This window comes from Peromyscus leucopus, chromosome 17 (assembly GCF_004664715.2).
Source record: "Peromyscus leucopus breed LL Stock chromosome 17, UCI_PerLeu_2.1, whole genome shotgun sequence".
Lineage (NCBI taxonomy): Eukaryota > Metazoa > Chordata > Mammalia > Rodentia > Cricetidae > Peromyscus > Peromyscus leucopus.
Window position 1 is genome coordinate 53,121,659 of NC_051077.1, and position 25,297 is coordinate 53,146,955.

The 25,297-nt window shown below is 50.1% G+C and overlaps 2 protein-coding genes across 2 annotated transcripts in view; one reads left to right on the plus strand and one right to left on the minus strand.

Moving 5' to 3' along the window:
• The window catches only part of Med26 (mediator complex subunit 26), a 41,932-nt gene extending 18,150 nt beyond the window's left edge, over positions 1–23,782 (minus strand). Inside the window, exon 1 of the mRNA XM_028893491.2 lies at positions 23,366–23,782. Within this exon, the coding sequence (XP_028749324.1) occupies positions 23,366–23,437 (72 nt within the window). The 5' untranslated portion in view covers positions 23,438–23,782. The remainder of the gene's footprint in view (positions 1–23,365) is intronic.
• LOC114709602 lies at positions 23,539–25,049 on the plus strand. The gene is made up of 4 exons (XM_037211554.1): positions 23,539–23,723; positions 23,928–24,600; positions 24,823–24,849; positions 25,029–25,049. The coding sequence occupies exons 1-4, from the start codon at positions 23,539–23,541 to the stop codon at positions 25,047–25,049; spliced, it is 906 nt and encodes a 301-aa protein (XP_037067449.1).
• The last annotated feature ends 248 nt before the right edge of the window (positions 25,050–25,297 follow it).

The following is a 25,297-nucleotide window of genomic DNA, read 5'->3' on the forward strand; positions in this document are numbered from 1 at the left end:
AAACTATCACAGGCCAGTGAGATGACTCAGCAGATACAGCATTTACTGTGCACGCCTGATGATCTGAGTTCCATCCCCAGATGGTAGCCTTAACAAACTCACAAAAGTTGCCAATATGCACGCACGCACACAAGCACAAATAATAATGTAAAATGGGAAATAAAGCCAAGTCATAAAAATGTAATATATTCACTAGGAAGTAAACCAGAAACAAAGTTCTGGATCCGACTCAAACCTCCTGAGCAAGATGAAGGTGACAGTATCTGCCTCACCAGGTGAGAATACAGTTACCTGGCTGCAGAGCATGTACAGTCCTTGCCTTGTACTTAACCATGTTGCCTACATCTGGTTAGACACTCCCCTCCCCTGGTTTTCTAACATAGTGTCTTCCTGTGTAGCCCAGGCTGGTACCCTGAGGCCCTACTGCCTTCCTGTCCTGCTTCTCATCCAATTGCTCCAGGATTTCTTTTGGGGGCTTCCCATAGAGTACAGAACAACGGTCCTAAAAGCCCTGCCTCCCAGCACCCCTTGCTGCTGGTGGAGACAAGATAGAATGTTCCAGGGCACAATAAAGACCTAAGTGAGGAGGAGGAAAGTAGAAGGCGGGGCTGATGTAGAGAAATAAGAGGGACAGAGAGCCTGTGATGTGCCAGTGTGTATAATAAAGGACCAGAATTCATCTGGCCCTGAGGAAGATGGGTACCTCAAGAATTCATAGTAGGGCAGATGTGGGTGAGTCAGGCTGCAATTCCCATCCTCTCTGAGAAGCAGTCCAAGGATACCCAATTTTCCTGGCTCAACCAGCCAAGCCCAGTAACGCCCTGAAAGCCCCTTTACCTGCATCACTAGGCTGGCTAAACAAAGGTCTCACTGTACACAGCACCTGCGGGGCCTACTGGGCTATTCTCTTTCCCAGCTGTAGGGCCAGGACTCTGAGGACTGCAGAGATAGTGTACTCTGCCCCTAGAGCAGAGTCCCCCACCAAGTACATAACTAAATCACCCCACACAGAAACAAACTCCTTCCTGCCCTCAGCTGCCCAAGACAGAGAAGCACCTCCTGTATGCTGCCATTGGCAGCAGCAAGAACAGCAGCCTTAAAGCAACCAGCCCAAGAGAACAAGATCCCTTCTTCCCTGGCACCTCGGGGCCTCGCTCCCATACATCTTCAGCAGCAACCCTTCCTGCCTCCAGCCATCAGCTTGCACCTGGCCTCAGGATGCTCTTCTATCCAGGCTGTACACAGCTGGTGTAGCCTGGCCTCTCATCAGAGTTAACAGCAATCCTCCAGGTTCCTTAAAATGCACAGTGGCCCCACACCTTCTGACCAAGAACTGTTCCACTACGGTCACCAACTCCAGAAACTTCTTTCTAAACTCCTAGACACTCCCCAGGTCCCTGCCTTCTGCCAATGTCTCCAACACCACCTTTTATTCACACCTCTGGGGTCCTGCGGCAAACACTGTATATGTGTGTGTGGGGGGGGCGGGGGGTTACTCAGCCTCAGTGAAAGCAAGCAGGCACTACTTTACTATTAAGCATTTCCTCCACGAACTCCATAAATGACCGTGCCTTCTTAGAAGTAGCCAACCAAGGGATTGAGAGGTCATCTGATCTGGCTGGGATCATACAGCTGGGTTGGGGCACAGGCGGTCCACAGCTCCTTTCCTCAGCAACACACAGCCTGTGGCTGTGAAGCACAGCTCACTGCTGACCTCAAAGGGTGCAGTAGCCTGATTAAAAGCACTTCAAACAGTGCAGATAGGGCTGGGATGGGAAGCAAATGTAATTTTAATTTTATGTTAATAAATAAAGTTGCCCTGGGGTCAGAGCTATTAGAGCCATAGCAAGAGCGTGATGGTTAGAAGAGCTAGGTAGATTTCTGTGTGTTCAGGGATACAGCCAGTATTGGAGACATACGCCTTTAAGACCTGGAGGGCGGTACTTACAGGCAGTGATGAGGCAGTCATGTGGTTGGGTTTAGAACCAATGAGAAGGCAGAACAGAAAGACTATTTAAACACAGACAAACAGGAAGTAGCTCTCTCCGGGAAGCTAGGAGCACTGCAGGAGGTAAGATTTTATCTCTGAGCTCTGACCTCTCGGCTTTCTCTTTTACATTGGCTCTGTGTTTCTTATTTGATTGGTTACATCTACAAAGGGGAGTCGTGTCCAGAAGGGGAGGGTGGATGGGCAGCAAAGAGCACCAGGCCAGGTGGGATTCAGGGTTTAGGGAGAAACCCCGGGCTATGCTCTGCCTGATAAGTGACAGGCTCAGTCTGCAGTTTTCAATAGCTTGCTCTGGCTGCCTAATAGGATGCCAGGCGAACAGCACTGGCTAGCTTTAGGGAATGAGATGAGGGGCAGGCAGGGGGAACGTTGTAAGCAGGAGGGAGGTTCTAGGGACAGGCCACAAAACCAATACCACACAGGCTGCTAGGATAGGAGGCTGCACATGTGGGAGTGGAGGAGGGTAATTTGGTCACCACCACCCCAACTGAAGGACACTGAGGACCTAGTGTCAGTACATATCAGCTGTTCCTGATGGCTTATGTGGTCCCTCACTAAATGGGGCTGAGCACAAGCTGCTCAGGGAATGAGGGACACCTGAGTTATCAACCAACAAAGACTGTACAGTCTTCATAAGGCACAAAAATGCCACCAGAACAGGGCCTAGAGCCCTCTTTGTTCCCTGTGTGTTCAGGCCACCTCCAGTAACCAAGTGTGCTGCTTGGAACTTCCCCCATCAGCCACCAATGAACAGGGCTTAAGGTGGGTACTCTCTACCTGTGCCCTCTCCCATGAGAGGCCCTGTTCAACGGACTCCATCTCCCCAAGACCTTTCCAAGACGCAAGGATGATGTTCCAAAAGCAAAATGTCACTGCTGGGCATACAGCCTGTAGTGATCTGAATGTGATGTCCCCTATATTTCAGGTATTTGAATACTCTGTCTCCAGTTGGTGGCACTTTTGGGGAAGGTTTGAGAGTGACCTTGCTGAGCCTTGCTGAGATCTGTGAGTTCGATGCCAGCCTGGTCTATGGAATGAGTTCCAGGACAGCCAGGGCTGATACACAGAAAACCTAACCTCCCCTTCCCCCCAAAAAAGTGACCTTGCTGGACATAGTATGTCAGCGGGAGGCCAGGCTTTGTGATGTGTGTGTGTACGTGTGTGTGCACAGGTACATGCATGCAAACCCCCTCCCTTGTGCCTGTATGTAGTTTAAAATGTGAGCCTTCAACCATTCCAGCCACACCTGCTCCCTCTGCTCCATCATCATGCGCTCTAACCCTCTGGAACCATAAACCCAAATAAACTTTCTTCTTGGTCATGGTGTTTTATCACAGCAACAGAAAAGTGATAAAGTAAGTATCAGACTATTGTTGTGACAGGCCTGACATGACAAAACCAAAACAAAACCAACAAAAACCAAAAAAAAAAAAAAAAAAGACAAAAAAAGGTATCCCGAGGCTAAGTTGGAAAGCAGTAGTCTCATTTCTTGGTGGAGGTTATTTCAAGGCAGAACCCCCTGCCTGCCTGCTGCCATGCTTCCAGACCACAATGGTGTCAGACCAACCCTCTCCACTTGTATTTATTTATTTATTTATTTTTATGTGCATTTGGTATTTTGAGCCACTGGGAGTCTGTCCTACAGAGTATCAGGCCAGTGCTGCAAGGAGTGCTCTAAGAAGGGACAGAACTACCCACAGACACTGGGCTGCAGAAGGCTTGATGGGACTCACTGCTCCCATCTGCTGTGATCTATGTAAATTTTACCCACATGCTCATTCTAGTAAGAGGGTCCTGGGGTAACTTTCCCACTGGAAGCAGAAACTACTTCGTCACTGTGTCTTCACCTTTACCCATCCTAGGAAGCACATACTGGGCCACCACTGCAAAGACATAGTCCCAAATCCATCTGGGGAAGGAGGCTGCATTTTACAAATGTACAACAATCAAGGCCTGCCCAAGGCCACAAGGTTCACAGGGCTAGACTTGGGGGGGGGGGGTTGAAAACATGTCCATTCAGGACCTCTGAACTTTGTCTTCTCCAGAGGAACTCAGGAAAACACACCTCACTATACATAACAGAACCAGCTGCCTACAAGGCCATCACCAGCTGGGGTGCCATGTGTGAGCTGAAGTGGGTGTGGCTGACTGGGTTTTTAAGGAAGGGGAATTTTCTCTAAACTACTCTAGTCACACAGGTGTCAGATGGATCAAAATGCAGCTCAGAACAAAGACAACAGAGCACTTCATCCTAAGGCTCAAGACACACTTCAGATTTCTATCTCAAAGTCAACTTGAAATAGGTACCTGTGCTGTAAGGAAATGACAGGTCCACAAAGAGAACTGTGGTAACTGGACAGACAGAATTAGAAGAGGAAGGCCCCCGTGGGCATGTATTTTCATTTTATAAAATTAATTAATTAATTTATTTATTTGGTGTGTGTGTGTGTGTGTGTGTGTGTGTGTGTGTGTGTGTGTGTGTGTGTATGTGTTTTGCCTGTGTGTATACATGTGGACCACATGCACACCTGGTATTCTTAGGGCCAGAAGAAGGCATCCTGGAACTATAGTTGCAGGTGGTTATGAGCCACCACATCGGTGCTAGGAATTCTACAAGAGCAGCTGGCCCCATATGTGTTAGTTTTGGGGGGAGGGTGCTGGGAATGGAATCAGGGCCTTGCACCAGCTAGGCAAGTACTCTACCGTGGAGCCTCTCCACCCAACCATCGTGCCTGGAGGCACACAGGTTTGAGCCTAGCTGCACCTCCAGCTCCTCAGACATATCCAGACAGGATAGCATCAACAGCAGACCGCACACACAGGCAAATGGGGAGAAAAGCAGATACAAGATGCTGAGTATGGAAGGAGATGGGCACAGAGCAGACCCCCGAGGGTTGGAGGAGGGGCAAAAGGTTCATCCTCCAGATGAAGACGCTCAGAAGGGCGCAGTCAACAATGGCAGCCCTGTGATCATCAAGTACTTCACCACATTCTTTCTTAGCACAACAAGCTGAAGCCTATGTCATCCCACAGGCCAGCTCTGCCTCTCCACTGTTCACTACAAATGCAAGCCAGTCAAGTACACCATCCAGAGCCGCTGGTCTGGGCCACCTCCAGATGGGCATGGTCAGGAGGAACACGGTTGCCAGAAGGAAAGGCTCCTGTGACTCTAGACACTTGACTAACCAGAAAAAGAAAGCCATGCTGTTGGCACAAAGCAGCCTGAAGATGCAATGAGGATGGTTTCCTCTCTCAGGGAGCAGGGAAACACATGGCATTCCGAGGCCCAGTTAATTCTGAGTAGCCCAGTGGTGAGGTCAGCCACCTGGGTGGAGTGGCCAGGAGATAAGCTGCTGGCTTCCCAAGGGGAGGCATCTGCTCTCCAACATGGGGGAAAGCCATCTGCAGGTGCAGGTCCAAAGCCATCCGGGTTATACCCTGGCACAGTGCTGACAGGTGGGCACAGACTAGAGTGCTCAATGCTAATGATGAAGAAAATAACACACCATTCTTGTTGGGGAGCAAGCAGGTACACAGACAGTGCTGCCTGTCCTGCCCCTTCCTCGAAGGGTTCACAGTGTGGATGTACTAAGAGCTATGCTGACGAGCCAGGAGAGCAGGTCACCTAAGCCCTACAGCCCTAGAACCCCCAGTCAAGCTCCAGACCAAACACAACCACCACCCTGTGTCCCAGCTCAGTCTGCAATGAATGTGGTCAAGGAGAAAGGAGAGACATTCCAGAAGCCAGCTGCAAGAGCAGACACTGTCCTGCAGCCTGCAACCAGCTAGAGAGTCAACGGGCACCAGGGCAGCCAGTTCTCCACCTGTACACACCAAACCTTGTGCTCTTCAGCACCGTGGGAGTCCTGTCCCATCCAAGCTAGTATGGGTGCTAGAGCTGCTCTCAAGAACCTTGGGAATCAGTTATCAAGAATTAACTTACACAAACTTATACTCAAGGCTGGAGAGATGGCTCAGCAGTTAAGAGCACTAGCTGCTCTTCTAGAGGACTAGGGTTCAATTCCCAGCACCCACATGGCAGCTCACAACTGTCTATAACTCCAGTTCCAGGGGATCTGACACCTTTACACAGGCATACATGCAGGCAAAATACCAATGCACATAAAATAAATAAATTTTTTTATAAAAGAAAATTCTACACGCTATTTCCTGTTGACTTTATTCCATCTTGGTTTCTGTAGATCCTCATGCATACATTTGGAGCAAATGGTGTAGAGCAGGCAGCTCTTCCCAGCCTCAGGAAGCCAGCCACTGGTGGGAATGCAGGACACCAGAAGATACGCTAACCGGGCTGTACCTATGAGCTCTGGAGTCTTCTGCAAAAGCCCTGACACTGTGAATGAAATTGGGTTTTTTTCTTTCACATGTATGTGTATGTACACTGTGTATGCATGTGTGGCAGTCAGAGGACAACTTGCAGACATCAGTTCTCTATTGCACTGTATGTGTCTAGGGAGAAGTCGGGTCATCAGGTAGGCACCTTGCCAGCCATTTCCTCAACAATACAGTACAGCAACCACACACATATTGTTCAGCATGTAATAGGTAAAAACTACTCTGAGATGATTCAGAACATATGTGGCTGGCCACAGTCACACAGCACTTGGGAGGCTAAGGTAGAAATGTCAGGAGTTCAAGGCTAGCCTGTTTCAAAACTCCAAATATGTATGTAAATAAATCAATTATTTGTGAGTATTTGTAATTATGTCCAGACTAGGCAATTTTATGTAAGAAACTTCAGTATCCATGTACTTGGTACCCACGGTTCTGGAACCAACAGGAGGTATAGGTGTGACATACTTTGTCCAGTGGGTTTCTCTGAAGAACTCACCACTGCTACACTGATACCACATTGCATGAATGATTGTTTTGAAATACTTGAAATAAGTCTGAATGAAATTAAAATCCATTTGCATGATTATATTTCACATTCATACAAATGAAGACAGAAGGATCTAGATCTAGATATGCCAACTCCTGTAACTTTTTTTTTTTTTTTTTTGAGACAGGGTCTCACTATATAGACCAGACTGGCCTGGAACTCAGATTCTGCCCACTTCTGGGATTAAGATGTGCACTACCACACACAGCTCCCAGCAAAGTTTCCAACATTAACTAAGAAGAAGCTTCTAAGTTCTAGTTTGAATAATAGTCTCCACAGCATCATCAAAGCCACAGTTTAACACACAAAAAGCACTCTTTATGGAACAATCTTCTTTAAAACAAAAGACCAAATCAGTAGGGATGAATGGTGCACACCTTTAATCCCAGCACTTGGGAAGCAGAGGCAGGCGGATCTCTGTGAGTTCGAGGCCAGCCTGGTCTACAGAGCGAGTTCCAGGATAGCCAGGGCTACACAGAGCGACCATGTTCTAGTTAGGGTTTCTGTTGCTGTGGTGAAACACAATAACCAAAAGCAAGCAGAGGAGGAAAGGGTTTACTTGTTTTACACTTGCATTGTAGTCCATCACTGAAGGAAGTCAGGATAGGAACTAACACAGGGCAGGACCTGGAGGCAGAAGCTGATACAAAGTCCATGGAGGAGTGTTGCTTCCTGGCTTGCTCAGCCTGCTTTCTTATAGAACCCAGAACCACAATGGGCTGGGCCCTCCCCCATCAATCACTATATAAGAAAATGCTTTAAATGCTTGCCTACAGCCCTATCTTTTAGAACCCCCCAACACACACACACACACACACACACACACACACACACACACACACACACACACACACACGGTTTCTCTGTGTAGCCCTGGCTGGCCTTGAACTCAGAGATCTGCCTGCCTCTGCCTCCTGAGTGCTGAAATTAAAGGCATTTTCCGCTGCCCCACCCATATGGAAGCATTTTCTTAACTTTAGTTTCCTCTTCTCAGATGAATTTAACTTGTGTCACATTGACATAAAACTAACTAGCAGAACATGTCTCAAAATACAAAACAATAACAACAAAAAAATCAATATTGTCAATACTGTCCACTACAGTCCCTAATGCTGTGACCCTTCAATACAGCTCCTCATATTGTGGTGACCACCAAACAAAGTATTTCATTGCTACTTCATAACTGTTATTTTGCTACTATTATGAATCGTGATGTAAATATCTGATCTGTGACCCCTGTGAAAGGGTCTTTCTGACTCCCTAGGGGTTGCAACGCACATGTCAAGAACCACTGCTGTAGAGGCTAGAACAGTAACTGACTTGCTTATCACTCAAGCACGTAAGTTGGGATTTGAAGTTTCTTACCCCTATGCCTCATTGCTCCAGCTTCTCCCATATACCAATGAACCCAAGTGATGGTATGATTATCCCACTGCCCCTACACTGCTACTGAAAATCCTCCTGCATAGTAAATACATTTCCATACATAAAGTTATAATTATGGGGTCAAAGGACCAGAGCATGGCTATGGCTCTTGCCACATAAGTTTCCAAAAGGGCGGCAGTGGCTCTGAGCTGCAGGCAGGGTGCCTGGGAAATGTTAAACAGCATGGCCAGTCCAGCCTTGGCCTGCCTGCCACCACCATTCTTCCCATGTATCTGAGGAGTAGGTATGCTTTCTGAGTATCAACGATGCCAACATTCCTCTGCCCATGGTCTCTTCCATTGTTAACTTTGAATACCTTCTCCACACAGGAAACCCCCCACCCCACACTTCTATCTTGATCCCCTGTCTGCCGCTGCGCAGCACACAGGGACTGGGAGAATTTCAGTCAGGCCTGCAACCTGAATGTGCCAATCTTCCAAAGAAATGTGCCTTGTCTGGTGCAGTGGCACAAGCCTACCATCCAAGCAGGAGGAGGCTGAGGCAGGAGGATCATGGGATTCAGACCAGCCTGGATTACTCTGTGTGAAAACAAAATAAAGATGGCGATCCCTTCCTTCTTGAAGTGCCTTCCCTTCTTGGACAGTCTCTCCAGTATGTAGAACTGGGTATCACCACTGTCACTTTAGGAGTGACAGTCGGTCTGTCTGAGCAAGCAAGCAAGCACAGCACCTGTGGAAACTAGCCAGCTGCCTACACTCTCTTCCCGGGGAATGATCCTGTTCCCGGAAGAGAGGGAAGAGGCTCGGCCGGTTCAGCTCCTACCTGGGGAACTACTGACAAGACAGGCCCGCCCTTCCTTTTACATAGACTTGTGGTGATGCACACACATCTGATGTGATTTGTCCAAAGAGCACAACTCTAAGACAGAGCTGGAGAGATCCAACCCAGGCTGAACCACCTATTTCTTGCACATTAAATGTTACTTCTTCCCAACCATCTTCCTTTTATCAGGGTAGGATACAGGGAGAGCCTCAGAGGATTTCATCAAACCCCACCATCAACACATACTTGAACACTTAGAATCTCATCACAAGACCCCACAAGGCTGGAGGTGAGCCACTCAGGAGCTCCTGGGACACCACAGAAACCACATTCGGCTAAAGGGGACAGCATACCCTCTGCACCACCGAAGCCTAAGTGCTCAAGGCCCAAAAAGTATCTATGCCACTGGGGCACTGGTGTCCTGGGTACCTTTCTATGTAGGCAGCTGTGCCTCCTGATGAGCGCAGGCTTCCGGCCCCACGATGGAGAATGGTCAGCTGCAGGGCCTCACCAGGCCTTACTGTTTTATCTGTAAGGCAGCCTGCCTAGCACAAGTGAGCACACAGTGGGAACTGACAATGCTCTCTCAATGCCTCTTAACAAGGAGCAGAGAGTGTGGTGTCTTCTAGCACTCCCCACCCCTACCCAGCACTCAAAAGGCTGACAGGAGTAACAACAACTCCAGGCCAGCTTGGTCTACATACTGAACCCCCTTCCCTCCCCCTAAAAACAAGAAGAGTTACAGGAAGTATGTGGGGGACTTGGGAACAGAAGTTCATCCTACAAGTCTACTGGCATAGATAGAGTCAGGGGCCTGCCCTGGCCTATTCTAGCTGCCTGACCTCTGGAAACAAGTCCCTAACCCTTACCTTTCTCATGGGACAGGGAGACAGTACATCCCTCACGATCAGGATGACTGAAGAGAAGCCAAGCACTGCTACCACCGTCACACCTCAGACCACACAGGGTGACACTAGCTCATCTCACGATAGGCACCCAAGCTTGGAAACATTAAGACACTCTCACTCCAAGATCACTAGAAAGCAACCAAGATGACCAAGAGCATGTATACTCATGCAGGCCCAAAGGGTTCAACATGTCAGGTCCTGCCCAACAGCTTGCACAATCTCAACACTCATCAAGAGTGGGTAACACACACAAGTCAGATGAACTGCAGGAGAAACCAAGGTGGTGGGTCCTCCAAAAGAGCCTACCAAGTCCTGCCACCCCAACCTCCATACTGTCAAGTGCATGCTATGCCCAGGCCTCATGAAACCCCCAAACCTAACCCATTCCCCTCAGCTTAGGCACTACTGTGCTCAGGAGCTGATCCGCCAGCCGAGGTCTGGTCAGAGCCTGGGGACCCAAAGCACTCACACAATTCTGTCCTGACTCTCATTGTTTGAGGGACAGAAAAGCCAACTCCGAGGGGAACAGTCAGCTCACTCAGCAGGCCTGACCCAGCAACAAGCATCTCACGCCTCTTCCACCTACATCAACGCCAACTCCATCAACAGAGTGCTACAACTTACACAGGCTCCAGTGGATCGTAGTGCTTCCCTGAGCTAATCACTGGCCAGGAAGATAGATAGAGCCCTACAACTGGCCAGACTGAGGTGCTGGACTGGACGGCAGTGGAGCTGGATGGCCAGCTGTGTGTTATTAGCATGTTAGCACCCAAAATGCCGGCCATTGCATCCCCACTCTCAACAGCCTCCGGAGTCAGTGGCATCTATGTCCTCCTAAGAAAAGGTTGCAAACCTAAGCTTTCCCAAGATGGAAGGCAAACAGTGATACCAGGTTACAAGCGAAATAGACTGTCTTCATCATATGCCACCCAAGGAACTGTGGGTCCTTGGTAGTAAGCAGTGGGTTCCACCAGATAAACACCCCAATCCTGGTTTGTAGCAACTGGCTCTGAGACTAACCAAGAGGAGATACAGGGCCATACAACTGAGTATTCTAGAAGCCCCAAGATCCAGTCTCCTGGAATAGGAGAGCCCAGGATCCTTTCAGGTGGCCTAGAATGATAGACTACAACACCAAAGAACACAGCTCAGCACACACAGGGCGGAAGGGAAGGGTCACCTACTTAAGACTGGGCTGCCTGGACATGGGGTGTCCAGGAAGAGTTCTGGACAGATAAGGCCCATCAACACAAGAGGAGAGCTTTAGAGCCACGAGGGCTCAAATGGTTCTGGTAAAGCCAAAATGATGGGCAGGGGACGGTGGGTACCCCAGAAGGGGATGCACACAAAAAGGGAACGCCAACATAATAAGAAGGCAAGGGCCAAGGCTCACTGGGAGGTTGCATCATGATGGGTACAAAGACAATGTAGCAACCCAGGAAGGCATTCTGGAGTGACAAACACAGCAGGTACTCTGGAGCCCAGGATGGCTCATTCTGCAAAGCAGACAAGGCCACTTTACATTCCCTATCTGATGGCACAGAAACCACATCTGAGACTCCAGTCCAAGTCCCTAGAAGGACTAGTGCCATGTGAGTTCCAACCTTCCACAGCAGCAACCCATACAAGCATAATCAGTCAAATGCACCATGGTGTGGTCTCCTAATCCCAGCCCAGACCAGGTGGCCAACCTGTTGGTCCTGCAGTCTCCACCTTCAGGACTCTCCTGGGGCACCTACAGTTTCTATCTGCTCAGTAGACCCTGCTTCTTTTGGAAACTTCCTATGGGGATTGGCACTTTCTTACAGCCCCATCCCCACTGAAATTGGAGACAAGACAGTGATTGCACACAACAATTACTTGGCCTGGTCCAGGAGGAGCTGCTGTTTTTGCCACCATGTGGAGGAAGCCTACCCATGCTTGAGCACCCCCTGACACACACACACACACACACACACACACACACACACACCTGTACATGATGACACTGAGAGCAACATAAAATGTGGTTCCCTCCCCTTCTCCCACCTCAATTTTAACCCCAAACTACAGTAATGACTCGGCTTTGGGAGGAGGGAAAATGTGACTCGGCAGAACAAGAGTTTGACAGCCTGGACAGGGGATACTCAACACCCCATTCCTGGGAAGCCAGATCCAAGTTCTTCCTAGGCGGTCACCAGTTGTCAGAGTGGGAACTCAGCTCCTTTAAAACCAATGACAGCAGCACCTATTCACAAACCTCCTGGGTACCAGCTAGCCCTAAGCTGCCAGAGCAGAGAGCCACCAGCTCTCATGTTGCCCAGAGTGGCCACACAACAAGCATTCCTTGAGCCTGTTGTCTGGTCAACCTAAGGGAAGCAGCAGCCTCGAAGCACAGATACCAATTTCCAGTTCCCCATGTTAACCAGGGGAATGAAACAGACAAAAGGAGACAGGCAGGGCAATCAGACCAAACCAGACCTCCTGCTCCCACGCCTAGGGCCCCTCGTTCCACACAGGGTGTGGGCTCTGGCCTAGGGCCCTTGTGTGGACAATAGGTCTGAGCTCTGCAGTTCCTCAAGTACCAGGGAAAATGATTTTCAGCACCAAGGGACACTCACCCACAGTGAGGGCCAAAGTGGCAACCCACTACACCTGCACCAAGCTAACAGCTTGGCACCTGGGGGTGATCACAGGCAAATTCAGAGCTTGCAATAAAACCCTAACAGGCAGCACTTAGGCCTCTCTTCTTGCACACCACCCTCTACTTACCTCTGGACTTTCCACTCAGCTGGTCTCACTGGCCCTCTAGAGGCAGCCCTCCAGACCCTGCCATGGGCCCAGCTAATTGATGATGCTATCACATCAGACATCGGAATAAAGCAAGTGCTCTGTTGAGGGAGCCCCCAAAGGTAAAGCAGCAGGCTGCACAGCTGAGTTAGCCAGGATGTAAGGATGGATGTTCGGCCACGAGCCAGCTAAATGAACACTAGAGTTTCGAAATGGTGAAGACTAGCGAGCCAAAGGCTACCTTCCCATCAACAGCAGGCCCCACAGCAGACACTGCAGTTAAGACCAGGCAGTGTTCACCCTAAGTGGATTCCACAATGGCTAGCTCTGAAAACAGGCCAGGGGAGGTGGCTTAGCTGCCTGTCCCATGCAAGCCTGACAACCTGAGGTTTTTTTGCCCCCCAAACCTGCATAAAGATAGGAGAACCAACTCTATCAAGTTATCCTCTGACCTCCACACAAGTGCTATGGTATACCTGGTCCCTCTACACCCAACAAAATTTTTTTTAATTAAAAAGAAAATGTCAGGTGTAATGGTACATGCCTTTAATCTCAGCACTCAGGAGACAGGTAGGCAGATCTCTGAGTTCAAGGCCAGCCTAGTCTACAGAGTGAGTTCCAGGACAGCCAGGGCTACACAGAAAAACATTGTTTTGAAAAAGAATAAATCAATCAAGCAAGCAAAACAAAACAAGACAGGCCACCCGTTACCATGGTAACTAGAGTTCACCCCAAAGAAGATGTAACCACGGGACCTGACAGTCAGGCCAGGACTTAATGAAGGAGGTGAGGCACAATAAGCCATCCCAGGGACAAACTCCAGCCCCAGCCAGAGTCTGTGTCTTACTGATATGTATATATATATATATATATATATATATATATATATATATATATATACACACACACCATCCCTTAGACTTGCTTTGTTGTCACACACACCCCAATTACTGGGTCCACCCAGCTCAGTTGGAGTGGTGACCGCCTTGCCCCTCACACAAGACTCACAAGAAAAGATGCCAGTGGAGCCACCATCACTATCCACAGTGCACTCTCAGCAACTCACCAACCACTGATGTGTGCACCACAGAGCTCCTGACCAGAGTCAAGACACTGCACAAGGCAGAGGGGCCTAGGGTCTCTGCAGTTAGGCCTCCCTCCTTTCTACCTTCCCCCAGTAGTGACACTACTCAGTAGTCACACTGCAGGGAAGTCTATGGGAACACAGTAAAATCCAAAAGACTCCAAGTATGAAGCACTTCTATGCCCAAGCATTTTAGGTAAGGGACACTTGGTCTGTTTGACTCTCCTCTCAGATAAGCTCACAGGTGACTGTGGCCTGGCCTAAAGATTGGAACCTGAAGCTAGGCATGATGGCACATGCCTTTAATCCTAGCACTCAGGAGGCAGGGGCAGGGAGATCTCTATGAGTTTGATGCCAGTGTCGAGGCCTACATAGCAAGTTTCTGACCAGCCAAGGCTACAGCAACACCTTTCTCAAAAAAAAATAAAAAATTAAAAAAAAAAAGCACGGGGTGGTGGCGCCCACATTTAATCCCAGCACTCAGGAGGCAAAGGCAGGCAGGCAGATCTCTGTGAGTTCAAGGCTAACCTGGTCTACAAAATGAGTTCTAGGACAGCCAAGACTGTTACACAGAGAAACCCTCTCTCAAAAAATCAAAACGAACAAAAAAGGCTGAGACACGAACAGGAGGCAGGTGCCCACTGCCCTTTCACAGGTAACAGGGCAAGCAGCAAGCAGCAGCAGGACTGAGCTCCACGTCACCCTGATTCCATCTAGCCATGTGGCCGCCGGGCCTCAGTCCCCACAGCAGACATCCGCCTCACAAGACTCCCATGCGTGTGCTCTGAACGCACGGGAAGCCCTGAAAGCTGCCAGCACCTGACACCACCTGCTCAGGTGGAGCTGAGACAGTTCCAAACCAGCCCTTTCCAGACAACCCAGCAGGCGCTGGGAGGAGCTTGTAAGCACATGGAAAAGGCAGAAAACAAGACCCTTAATCAAAGGTGGGTGTGGGGCAGGCCACTAGTTGCAGGCAGTCGGAAGTCTGAGGAGGATCCCTTGAGCTCAGACATTCAAGGCTAGCCAAAACACAACAACCAGGGGAGAGTGGAAAGATGGTTCAGTGGTTAGGAACACTTGCTGATCTTCCAGTGCTTCTGAGTTGGGGATCAGCACCCATGTCAGATGACTCACAACTACCTGTAACTCCAGCTCCAAAAAATCTCGTTCTCTTACACGTAGGCACGCACACTCACTGCAGCCCATCATAGCTGTGCACGCCTTTAGTCCCAGCACTATGGATGCAGAGGCCAGCCTGGTCTACATAATGAGTTCCACGACATCAAGAGCTACACAGTAAGACTTTGCCTCTAAATAAAAAAATAAATAAAAAAAAAAAAAAAATGGGAACCCGTGCAGTGAGCTTAGTGGTTTTAAACAATGAATGTTACACGGGAAGAAATGTGTATTTCAAAATCATGGGAATGATTTCCAAAAATGAGGGAGCTATGGGGATAAATGGGGCTCCCCACCAGAAGGAATACAAAAGTTGATTCCAGGTGTCAAATACAGGCGAGACCCACTTTCTTTCTTGTCTAAGATGGTTCCCAGCTGAAAATGTCACTTCAGAGCCGCACCCAAATTTGAGAACTTTAAAAAACAACAAAACAGCTACACAAAGCACGCCAAAAAAAAAAAGGACAGATGATTGGAAAGCTAAAATAAAAATGGGTTCTTGCATTCAAAACCATTTGGAACTCGGAGTTTAAAGTAAGTGAAAGGGGTGTGCTGGAGAGACCCCTAGCAATTCCCAGGACCCTAGTAGCTTCAGCACAGCTCACATCTCCAGTAGCTCCAGCTCTAGGGGACAGGATGCCCTCTTCTGGCCTCCTTAGGCACCTGCACCAATATGGCATACACATCACTCAGACACATGAATAAATACAAGTCAATTTTTTTTAAAAGTAAAAGGGTAAAAGTTGCAGGAACCAGGAAGTGAATAAATATACAAACAAAACACTTCAAATCACTATCGTGGAGGCTCTGAGCTAGAGCTCAGCTCTGCAGGAAGACAGGCTGGGCAGTACTGAGCCCACGCTTCAGGGTCACCCAACACTACTAGTTAGAGACCCAGTTTGCTTAGTCTTCTCTCCTGGCCCCTTAGCTAAAGACAAGCGCCCATTTTCAGGGTAAAAGAGAAAGCAAATGTTCTCCTCTGTGCCTGGAAGCCAGTGTGCTCATCTAGCAACACTGGCTGTTACAACTGCTGCTGCCAACAGAAGACACCATGCCTACCTCTGAGCTCAGGGGAAACCTTTTTAAAAATTTATTTATTTATTTTGAGACAACATTTGTGTATAGCCCTGGCTGGCCTGGAATTCACCATATAGACAAGGCTGGTCTGGAACTCAAGAGATCCTCCTGCCTCTGCCTCCCAAATGCTGCGTGAGATTAAAGGCGTACATCACCAAAGCCTGCAGAACCTTTCTGTGGTGATGGTCCCTGGGCTCCCCAGCCCCAACGGATGGATCCAGAAAAGTGCTGAAGCTCCCCAGCTCAGAAGCTGTAACCCCAGAGGCCTGGCAGGTCTGCATCCCTAGAGGGACACCTCACCTGAAGTGTGACCTCCCCCCCAACAATCCATAGAGAAACACAGAAGCTTGGGGAACTAGACGGCCACTACACAGCCCAAGGGTCCTGGTGGCCCTGGACTTCATAGCCTGCTGACCATTCAAGACAGCCCTAAGGGCAAGCAGGGCTTTCTCCCAGGATTCCTGTCTTCCACCTTTGGTCTACACTCACACAGTACCACATCACTTCAGATAGGGTGCTCACCTATGGTACCTGCTGCCTGGAAGAGTTAGGCAAGAGTTCCAGGCTAGCCCAAAGCAGAAGAGCAAGCTACTAACTAAAAAAGGAAAAGAAAATGAAATTTTAAGCCGGATGTTGGTGGCGCACGCCTTTAATCCCAGCACTCAGGAGGCAGAGCCAGGCGGATCTCTGTGAGTTCAAGGCCAGCCCGGGCTACCAAGTGAGCTCCAGGAAAGGCGCAAAGCTATACAGAGAAACCCTGTCTCGAAAAACCAAAAAAAGAAAAGAAAATGAAATTTTAGCCTCAGCCCACATTCAAGACCTCCAAGAGTTCTCTCAGACAGCTTGAAATGTGCACAGCCCCATCCTGGAACCCACAGGACAAACTGCCCAGTGACTGACCAACTGGACGACTCCTGCCAAGTCTATCCCTCGGCACCAGAGACAAACCAACGGCTAACTGCCGGCACCTGCTGTTAAGCATTTCATTCTAAACTTCCAGATGACAGGATCCCAGACAGGCATTTCATGCTCTCAAGAATTCTATCTTGAGCAGAGCAGTGGTGGCCTTCAGGAGGCAGAGGCAGATAGATCTCTGAGTTCAAGGCCAGCCTGGTCTACAGAGAGAGTTCCAGGATAGCCAGGGCTACACAGAGAAACCCTGTCTTGAAAAACAAAAACAAGAAGAATTCTATCTTGGGCTAAAGAGATGGTTCAGAGGTTAAGAGCTCTTGCTGTCCTTACACAGGACCTGGGTTTAGTTCCCAGGACCCACATGGTGACTTACAAACTTCCATAAGCACATGTATAGTGCAAATACACATATGCAGGCAAAACACTCATCCATGTAAATTAAGTTAATCTTTTTTTTTAATTTTTTTATATTAATTAAAAAATGTCAAGTTGTGTAGTGTTAGTGCATGCCTTTAATCCCAGCACTCAGAAAGCAGAGGGACTCTGTCTCAAAAAAAATCTTTTGGAGGCTGGGGAGATGGCTCAGCAGTTAAGAGAGGACCCAAGAGGACCAGCACCCACATCAAGATACTCACGACCACTCCTGGAGACATGATGCCCTCCTCTGGCTCCCCAGGAACCTGCACACATGTGGCATACACACAATTTTTTTTTTTTTAAAGAATCCTACCCTTTGTCTAGCAAGATGGTTCAGCAAGTACAGGCAGTGTGACACAAGCCTAGCAACCAGAGTTCAACCTCTGGAACCCACATAAACATGGAGGGAGAAAACTGAGTCCACAAAATTGTCCTCTGACCTTCACAGATGTACCATAACTTGCAATTCTCCCCTATCAGGCACACACAAGCATGTACACAAGCATACTTAGCAAAACAAACAAAACAAAACAAAAAGAATCCTACTTGCAAATAAAGACACAGGGAAAGTGTTCCACTTGGGTTCAAGAGTTGCAGCCCTATGGCCAGACATGCACACCATTTTGGCCTCCCTTGCCAGGCTCCAGGTCCCCAAAGTCAGGGACTGAGTGCACTTAAGTTTGCCTACCACCCCAAGCACTATAAGCACTAGAGAGAAATAGCTCTGCCACCTTCTCAGATTTACCACAATTCTCCCTTGATGATGAAGACGTAACTGCATGACCTCCCAGACCTGAGACTGGGAGGACACTTAGACACAGTGCAGGTTCACTCACTCAGGAAAGGCATCCTATTTCATAGAACCCAAAACTAGGGAACACATGTGTCCTGAGAATGAAAGGAGTGCAGACAAAGTAAGGCCACCCAGAAAACACACTGCCTGCTTGCTACCTGCTGCCCAAACTCAGCTGCCTATTCTCACAACCAGCAACTATGGGGCCAGGCAGCCTGAGGGCAGCTCACCCCTAGGAAATGAAAAGGAGCAGCCCCCAGTTTCAGAAGTCTGTTATGAGAAGCAGACAGATTCTCAGCAGTCAAGCTGGGGCCAGTTTGGGATCTAGTTGTGATGAGGACTGCTAGAGTAGATGCCCCTTCACCCAACCCTAATCCTGGCACCCTGAGGTGTCTGTCTGCCACAAATAGCAACATCCTAAATCAAGGGACAATACAATACTTTTAGATCTGTGTCCAAGACAAAAGTCCCTTCCTCCAAGCTAGTGTTAGGACAGTTCTCCAGGCCTCTAGGATCTCCAGCTTTGGGGACCACCTAAAAACTCTCCGAGGTCAGTCTTCAGAGAGACAAAATGTCAAACAAGACAGGATTCCAAAGTGACACTTGTTACCTTGTTTCCCCAAGTTAGAACTGCCATACTGCTCTTCTCCTGAATACTAGTCACAGTAGAGAACAAGAGGAACACCACTGTACAGGACCAGGCAGAACTGACACACTCAGCTCCTGTATCCTCTTTCCAGCAGGATCACTGGCATTTGAAGTTAGTGTCAAGAGCTGTCACCTTGCAGCAGAAAGCAAAGCTGGAGCACAGACAAGGCAAAGTTCCATGCTTGTTGGCACTGGGAAAGAAAGAGCCCCTGTAATGCTAACAGGTTCCTCTCTCCCAGCTCCAATTAGAGGACTGGCGGGCCAGCCTCCCCTACTCAGTAAAGTGTCGGCTCAGGCCACCCTTCCACCAGGCTAACACTTTGACAACGACAGGAGCTAACTGCAAAGGGTGCTCTGACCCAGGGCCTTAATGCAAGGCCAGCATCAAAGCACATTGCTCCCGGCTCTTCACACCAGCTCACCCTGCTTCATGCCTTGTCCAAAGTCAGGTCTCCATTTCTCAACCACACACAATACTACTCAATGTCAAAAGCGCTATCACTTAACCCTGGTAAGTCCCTAACTCTGAGCCAGTCACCTTGCATGAAGTCGGTAAGAAACAAAAGCATCTTGTCCTCTCCTGACCACAGCAGACATCACTAGCATTATGCTGTCAAAAAGGCAACTGGCTTCACCCCACCTCCCTTTATGCAGCTATTGGGAAGAACAGAACACACTGCTGGGGTGCCATACAAATTAACTAGGGGTGTACAGTATCTCCTTAAACAGCTGGAAAAGTTCACACAATCCATCTTGCATGAATTCCTGAAGCAAGCACAGAAGGCCTTGTAGAACAACTCATGAAGCCACTGCAGCCCTTTCAGATTTGAACCTAGGTCTGGAAGAAGCTCTTCCCACCAATTACTCTGCTGCAAGAAACTCGCAGGCCGGCAGAGGCAAATGACTCCAAGTGATGGCCATGGTGCCTGCTTCTTCAGGAGTGAGAGGAAGACAGCAGCTCCTGGGATCTCCTGCTCCAGAGCCTAGCAATGGTTGGATCAAGTCCTTCTTTATAAGCCTTCTCTGGCCTCCCACTGCTTTGCACCCAGGACCACAGACCTGCTTTGGCAAGCCCCATGCTGGATCACCAATTAGCTTTCCATGAGGCTGTACTGTCCTTCCATTGTCTTGAAAAGTGAAATCTGTTAGCTACAAGGTCACACCCACATTCCCCACAGACACATCTCAAGCCACCTGTGATTTTCTCAGTCACCAAGGCTCCAGTTAGGCCATTCCACAGCTGGTCTTCAGGACAGAGCAGTCCCAGGGCTTCTTAAGAAAATGGGGGCTTGAGTTACAGGTTCAAGAGTTGAACCAGCATGGAGAAAGGGATCAGGACTCTTCTCTAGGAAAGGAGACAAGACAGGAACATCCATGAGGACCCAATATCTCAGGAAGACATGGCTTTCCTCAAACAGGGAGGGTATCACAGGACCAAGAACCTTGTCCCTGGCCAAAGGGGGACTCACTATGATTTCTGTGACAGTGTAAGTCATATCCTTTGCTGTTATTCACAAGATTACAAGCAGATGTACAGCATACTTTAGAGACTGTCAACACCGAGCTAACACACTGAGGTAACTGAAGCTTCCAGAGTTCTACAAGTCTGTTATCGGTCTTTTGGAAGGGAGAGGGGGACTTCCTGAAGCACAGAGCAGAAATGGCTTTCCTCTGGACACCTCCTTGGTCAAAGAGCTGGTCAGTCAGATGTCATTCCCAACTTCAGAGGCTGCGAACAGTAGGTCACCTGCCTGGCACTGACTTTCCAAGCAACAGCTAAATTTGTTAGCCACAATTGCACGCTCATAAAGGTAAGCATTAAATGACACCAATCTCTGTCACTTCTCTCTGAAGAGGGTTAATTTTAGTGTAAGCTCTTCAACTCTGTCCCCGTTTTGTGTTTTTTTCCACGAACATCTTAAATATGTGTCAATTACCAAGTGGTGGAACTCATAACTGGGCAGAGCAGATCAGAGAGTCCTGTGCCAGCACACAGCTCTTACCTGGGCCCTGAGCAATCCTGAGAAAGTGCAAATGACTGGGTACCCTTCGATGCCTCAGGAAGAGATCAAGGACAGTCCTCCAGGCTGAGTTCTACAAAGGGTCCTGTAAAGCCAGCACCTGTCACATACATATAGCAGTGCTCATGGATGGTCACTGACACACTGCATTTAGGAAAAAACTTCCCTCCTCACTCAGAGACAAGTTCTCAACTCCAACCACCACAATGAGGTCACATCACTACAGCCCTTTGAGATATACACTCCACTCCAAGTAACTAACCCACAGGCCAATGAGTATAGTGACACTTAGGCCTAAGGGAAGACTCAAGAAACTAAGTTTGGGGGCCAGGCATAGCAGTGCATGCCTTTAGTCTCAACACTCAGGAGGCAGAGATAGGCAGATCCACTGTGAAGCCAGCCTGGTCTACACACACAGTGGATTCCAGAGACTCTGTTTTAAGCACCCACACCCACCCACCCACCCACCCCACCCCCCCACCCCCCCCCGTGCCAAAAAAGAAAAACTAAAATTTGGGCCTTCTACCTTCCTTCTTTTACCCCCAAAAGAACCCTTTTAGTCAAAGCCTTACCTAGCCCTTGGACCCCAAGGTCCTGTCCCACCTCATCTACAGCATCCTGACTGAACTTTGTCAAAGCACTTGCTGAGCCCAACACTCTCACAGACAGCAGTCAGGATCCCTGGTAATTTCTTAGCCAAAGAGTGAATACACAGGATTGAAGAATTACACTGTGGAAGCTGGACAGTGGTGGTGCAGTACTTGGGAGGCAGAGGCAAGCAGATCTCTGAGTTCGAGGCCAGCCTGGTCTATAAAATGAGTACACAGAGAAACACTGTCTCAGGAAAAAAAAAAAAATTACACTGTGCACATTGTGGCTTCAGAAAAGATGCAAAAGCTATCGAGGCTACATTTTCATATCACTTGCTTTTACTTTGTAACATCCCAATCATGTAATTGCAGTAACACCAGTACATGGCAAAAAAAAAAAAGAAAAAAAAAACAAAAACAAAAACCAAAAAGACCAAAACCTTAAAAAGACTTTAGAAGATTTTATCTAGCCTGTCCCTACTCCACCCCCAAAAATGTCTAAAATATTTGCTAAATCAGTATCAAGGTGATCTTAATGGGGCCTGTCAGGAAGACAACAATTCATAGAGATCAGGACACCTCCGTTTCTACCAAGACTGAACAAACCAATGTGAAGTCTTCTGAACACACCAGATTACAGCATATTGTTAAGAGTAACAAGCCAAAAAAATAAACAACATCCTGATCAAACCTCAGCTACCTGGCCAAGGCCAAGATGATTTTTTTCCTTCCATCTCGAGCATATTAAAAAGTGATCTCAAAGGCCACTTCCTGGTCTCCCAGCAAACACTTCATACCTGGATGCCTGTGCATCTTTCCATGGCCCTGCTCCTCCCTGGAACAAGGACCCCCCCCCCACATACACACACACACACACACACACACACACACACACACACACACTGCCAACAAACCTTTAGAAACAACACAAGAACAGATGAGATTAGTCTATGCTCACACGGGAAGAAAAGGGTGTCCCTCTGCTCACAGGACCCTTAGCAGAGAGAAATGAGACATGAAGTGACCCCTTAGAGTTAACTCTTGACAGCCTAGAGACCAAAGCACCAGGCTGAGTCCCTGAGGTGAGGCAAGAGCGATGGAAAGAGGACCGGAAGGTAGGGATGAGAGAAAAATCGACTGTGATGGGCAGTAATTCAGTACCAAAACCCCAGGCTCTGGATTCCGGTCAGACGCGCAATGAGGCGTTTAAGCCAAGAAAGGTGACAGGAAGGATCCTATCCTTTGCAGGGTCGCCTTCCTAGCTAGCGACCCCAGGAGGGGTTTAAGAGAGGTATGTCCAGTCTCAGAAAAGAGGGGAGGCTCTCCAGGGATCCCAAGCAGCAAGAATGGGGACAGGGCGGGCCTATGGTTCTCTCCGAGTCCAAGAAGGCGATTTCAGCCAGAAAACGGGAAAGCGAAGAGAAGGAAAAGCCGAGACTCCAGAGACGCGGGCTCCCCGAGTCATCGAGGGGGCACTAGTTGCTTCCCACCTTGCCCCCCGCAGGGAGGCCCTCCCGGGGGGTCTCAAGTCCCGGGGTCGAGGAGAGGCAGGGGGGCACGGTGGGGAGCACCAAGGGCGTCCAGGCCGAGGCAACCGAGGGGAACCAGTTCTGATCTCAGCCCCAGCGGTCCCTCAGTCCAGGCCGCGTGAAGCCTCGGCCTCAGGTACCCTGAGCAGCCGAGCTGCCGGCCTTGCCTGCGGTCCCCGGACCCGGAGAACGAGAGGCCGAGATGGCAGCGGCTGTGGCGGGCAGGGCGCCGCCGGGAGAGGCCCCCTGACCGGGGGCGCGTCGGAGGGGGAGGGTCCCGGCACATGCGGCCTCGGTCCCCGATCTCGAGGCAGTCACTTACGTTGCTCTGGGAGTCGATGGCCTGCAGCAGCCGGTCCCTCATCTGCTGCGGAGACGCCGGAGCCGCTGTCATTGCCTGGGCGAAGCGGGGGGGAGCGGCCGGGCCGGCGGGCGGGCGGGCTGAGGCGGGGGGACGCGGGTCAGTCACTCGCCAGCCTCCGGGAACGGAGCCGCATGTTCCCCGCGGCGCCGGAGGAGGTCGGGGCGCTCGGGGAGATGGCGGAAGACGGAGGGAAGCGGAGGGGACCGGAGCTCGGGCCCCGGACCGCCGCCGCCGCCGCCGCCGCCGAGCAAGGAGGAGGAGGAGCCGACGGAGGAGCCGCCGCCAACACCGCCGCCGCCTCGAGAACCAAACTCCAGTGAGCTGCCCCCGCGCTGAGCACTCTGGGTAACCCGCGCCGCACGCAGCGTCGGCGCCACGCTGAGGAGGTTGGGAGATGGGGGCGGGCGGAGACGCTGGATTTGGGAGGGGCTGGCTCGGGGGTCACGCCCATTACCTCTGCGCCTGCGCGGGCATGCGCGCTGATCCGGTCGCTCCCGCCCCGCCCCACGGTCTGACCCAGAGAGCCGTTGGGAGGCAGTTGGGCGGGGCAACGGACGCTGCTTAAGGCCACGCCCACTCCGGCCTGGGGGGCGGGGCTTCCTCGCGGAAGCGCACCCGCAGAGTCCTGGAACTCGGACTCTTCCTCGGAGCTGCGTCTGGACTGCCAAGTTGGGGACACCCTCCGCCGGGTCGGGGGGGTCTCCTGCGTTCAGAAACGAGGGCATTGGAGCGGCCGTAGGAACGCTAAGGAGGGCAGCAGCGGTTGTCTGCATGGAGACCCGCGCCGCGAGGACCTCGGAGGAGTTCTGCGCAGCCGCCGCCGCTGCAGAAGCCCGAGGCGCGGGTCTGCAGGGCAGTGCGTGTCCCCATGTGACCCGCGCGCAGAGGGGACCTCAGGGCACGTCTGGAAGCCGCCGCCTCCGCGGAGGGCGCGAGCCTGCAGGGCCTGCGCGGCGCGGGCACCTCGGCTCTGCATCCGTAGGGGGCGCGAACTCAGCAGGAAACGCCGCTTTTGTCACCGGCCTCGGGGGCGGCCGGCCCGAAGTGGCAGGATTCAGAAGCCCGGCGTCTTCCTCTGCGCGTTCACTTTGCATCTCAGGTGCCGGAAAACCGGAACGCCTCACCGGGGAGGAAAGGAAGTTCCAAGGTCACCCGGAGTTTTAGGTCTAACCAAGAAACGGAGGATGTCAAGTGTAAGGGCTCCGGGTCCCCTGTCTCCTACAGATGATGGGGTGGGAGGGCGGGCTCCGACTTCAGCGCGCTATACTACAGTGGCCTCGAGAGAAATAACTTCCCTTTTGTGTCGTTACCTTAAAGATCCAGACTGGAAACGGCAGGGAAACATGTAATGGAAACCCCATGTGCTCCTGAGAGCTGGGCGACACCTGTTAATTTTGGATTTATTATACTTCTAGGGAGTGTCCGGTGGGGGAGGGGAGGAAGCCAAGCATTTAATTCCAGCGCTCAGGAGGCAGGAGGATCTCGCGAGTTCGAGGCCAGCCTGGTCTACACAGTGAGTTCCAGACCAGCCAAGACTACATAGTAAGGCCCTGTCCTTCCCTCTCCCCCACAAAAAATAAAAACTTTATTTAGGCTGGTTGCTTGGTTCTGCACCTGGCAGAAGATTGCATTACACTGGTAGAATGAACACATGCTTCTCACATACACTCTCCCTGGCACGTGTTTGGAGCTCATGGTCCAAGTTGGAAAGCAGCCCATTTTGAACATACATTTTATCTCACCAGATAAGCAAAATAAACAAATTCCTCAGACACCCGATCCTACTTTATTATTAATAGTTGATTTTGGTTTTTTTCTCACCCTTATGCAGCCCTGCTGGCCTGCATCTCACTCACTGTGCATTTCCGGCTATCCGGCTAGCCTGGAACT

Bases quoted from the DNA above. Each gene is read 5' to 3' on its own strand.
- LOC114709602 (XM_037211554.1), top strand. From the start codon at position 23,539: ATGTTCCCCGCGGCGCCGGAGGAGGTCGGGGCGCTCGGGGAGATGGCG. The intron at 23,724-23,927 runs GTGAGCTGCCCC...GGTCTGACCCAG, and splicing joins GCCTCGAGAACCAAACTCCA to AGAGCCGTTGGGAGGCAGTT. The intron at 24,601-24,822 runs GTAAGGGCTCCG...TTATACTTCTAG, and splicing joins AGAAACGGAGGATGTCAAGT to GGAGTGTCCGGTGGGGGAGG.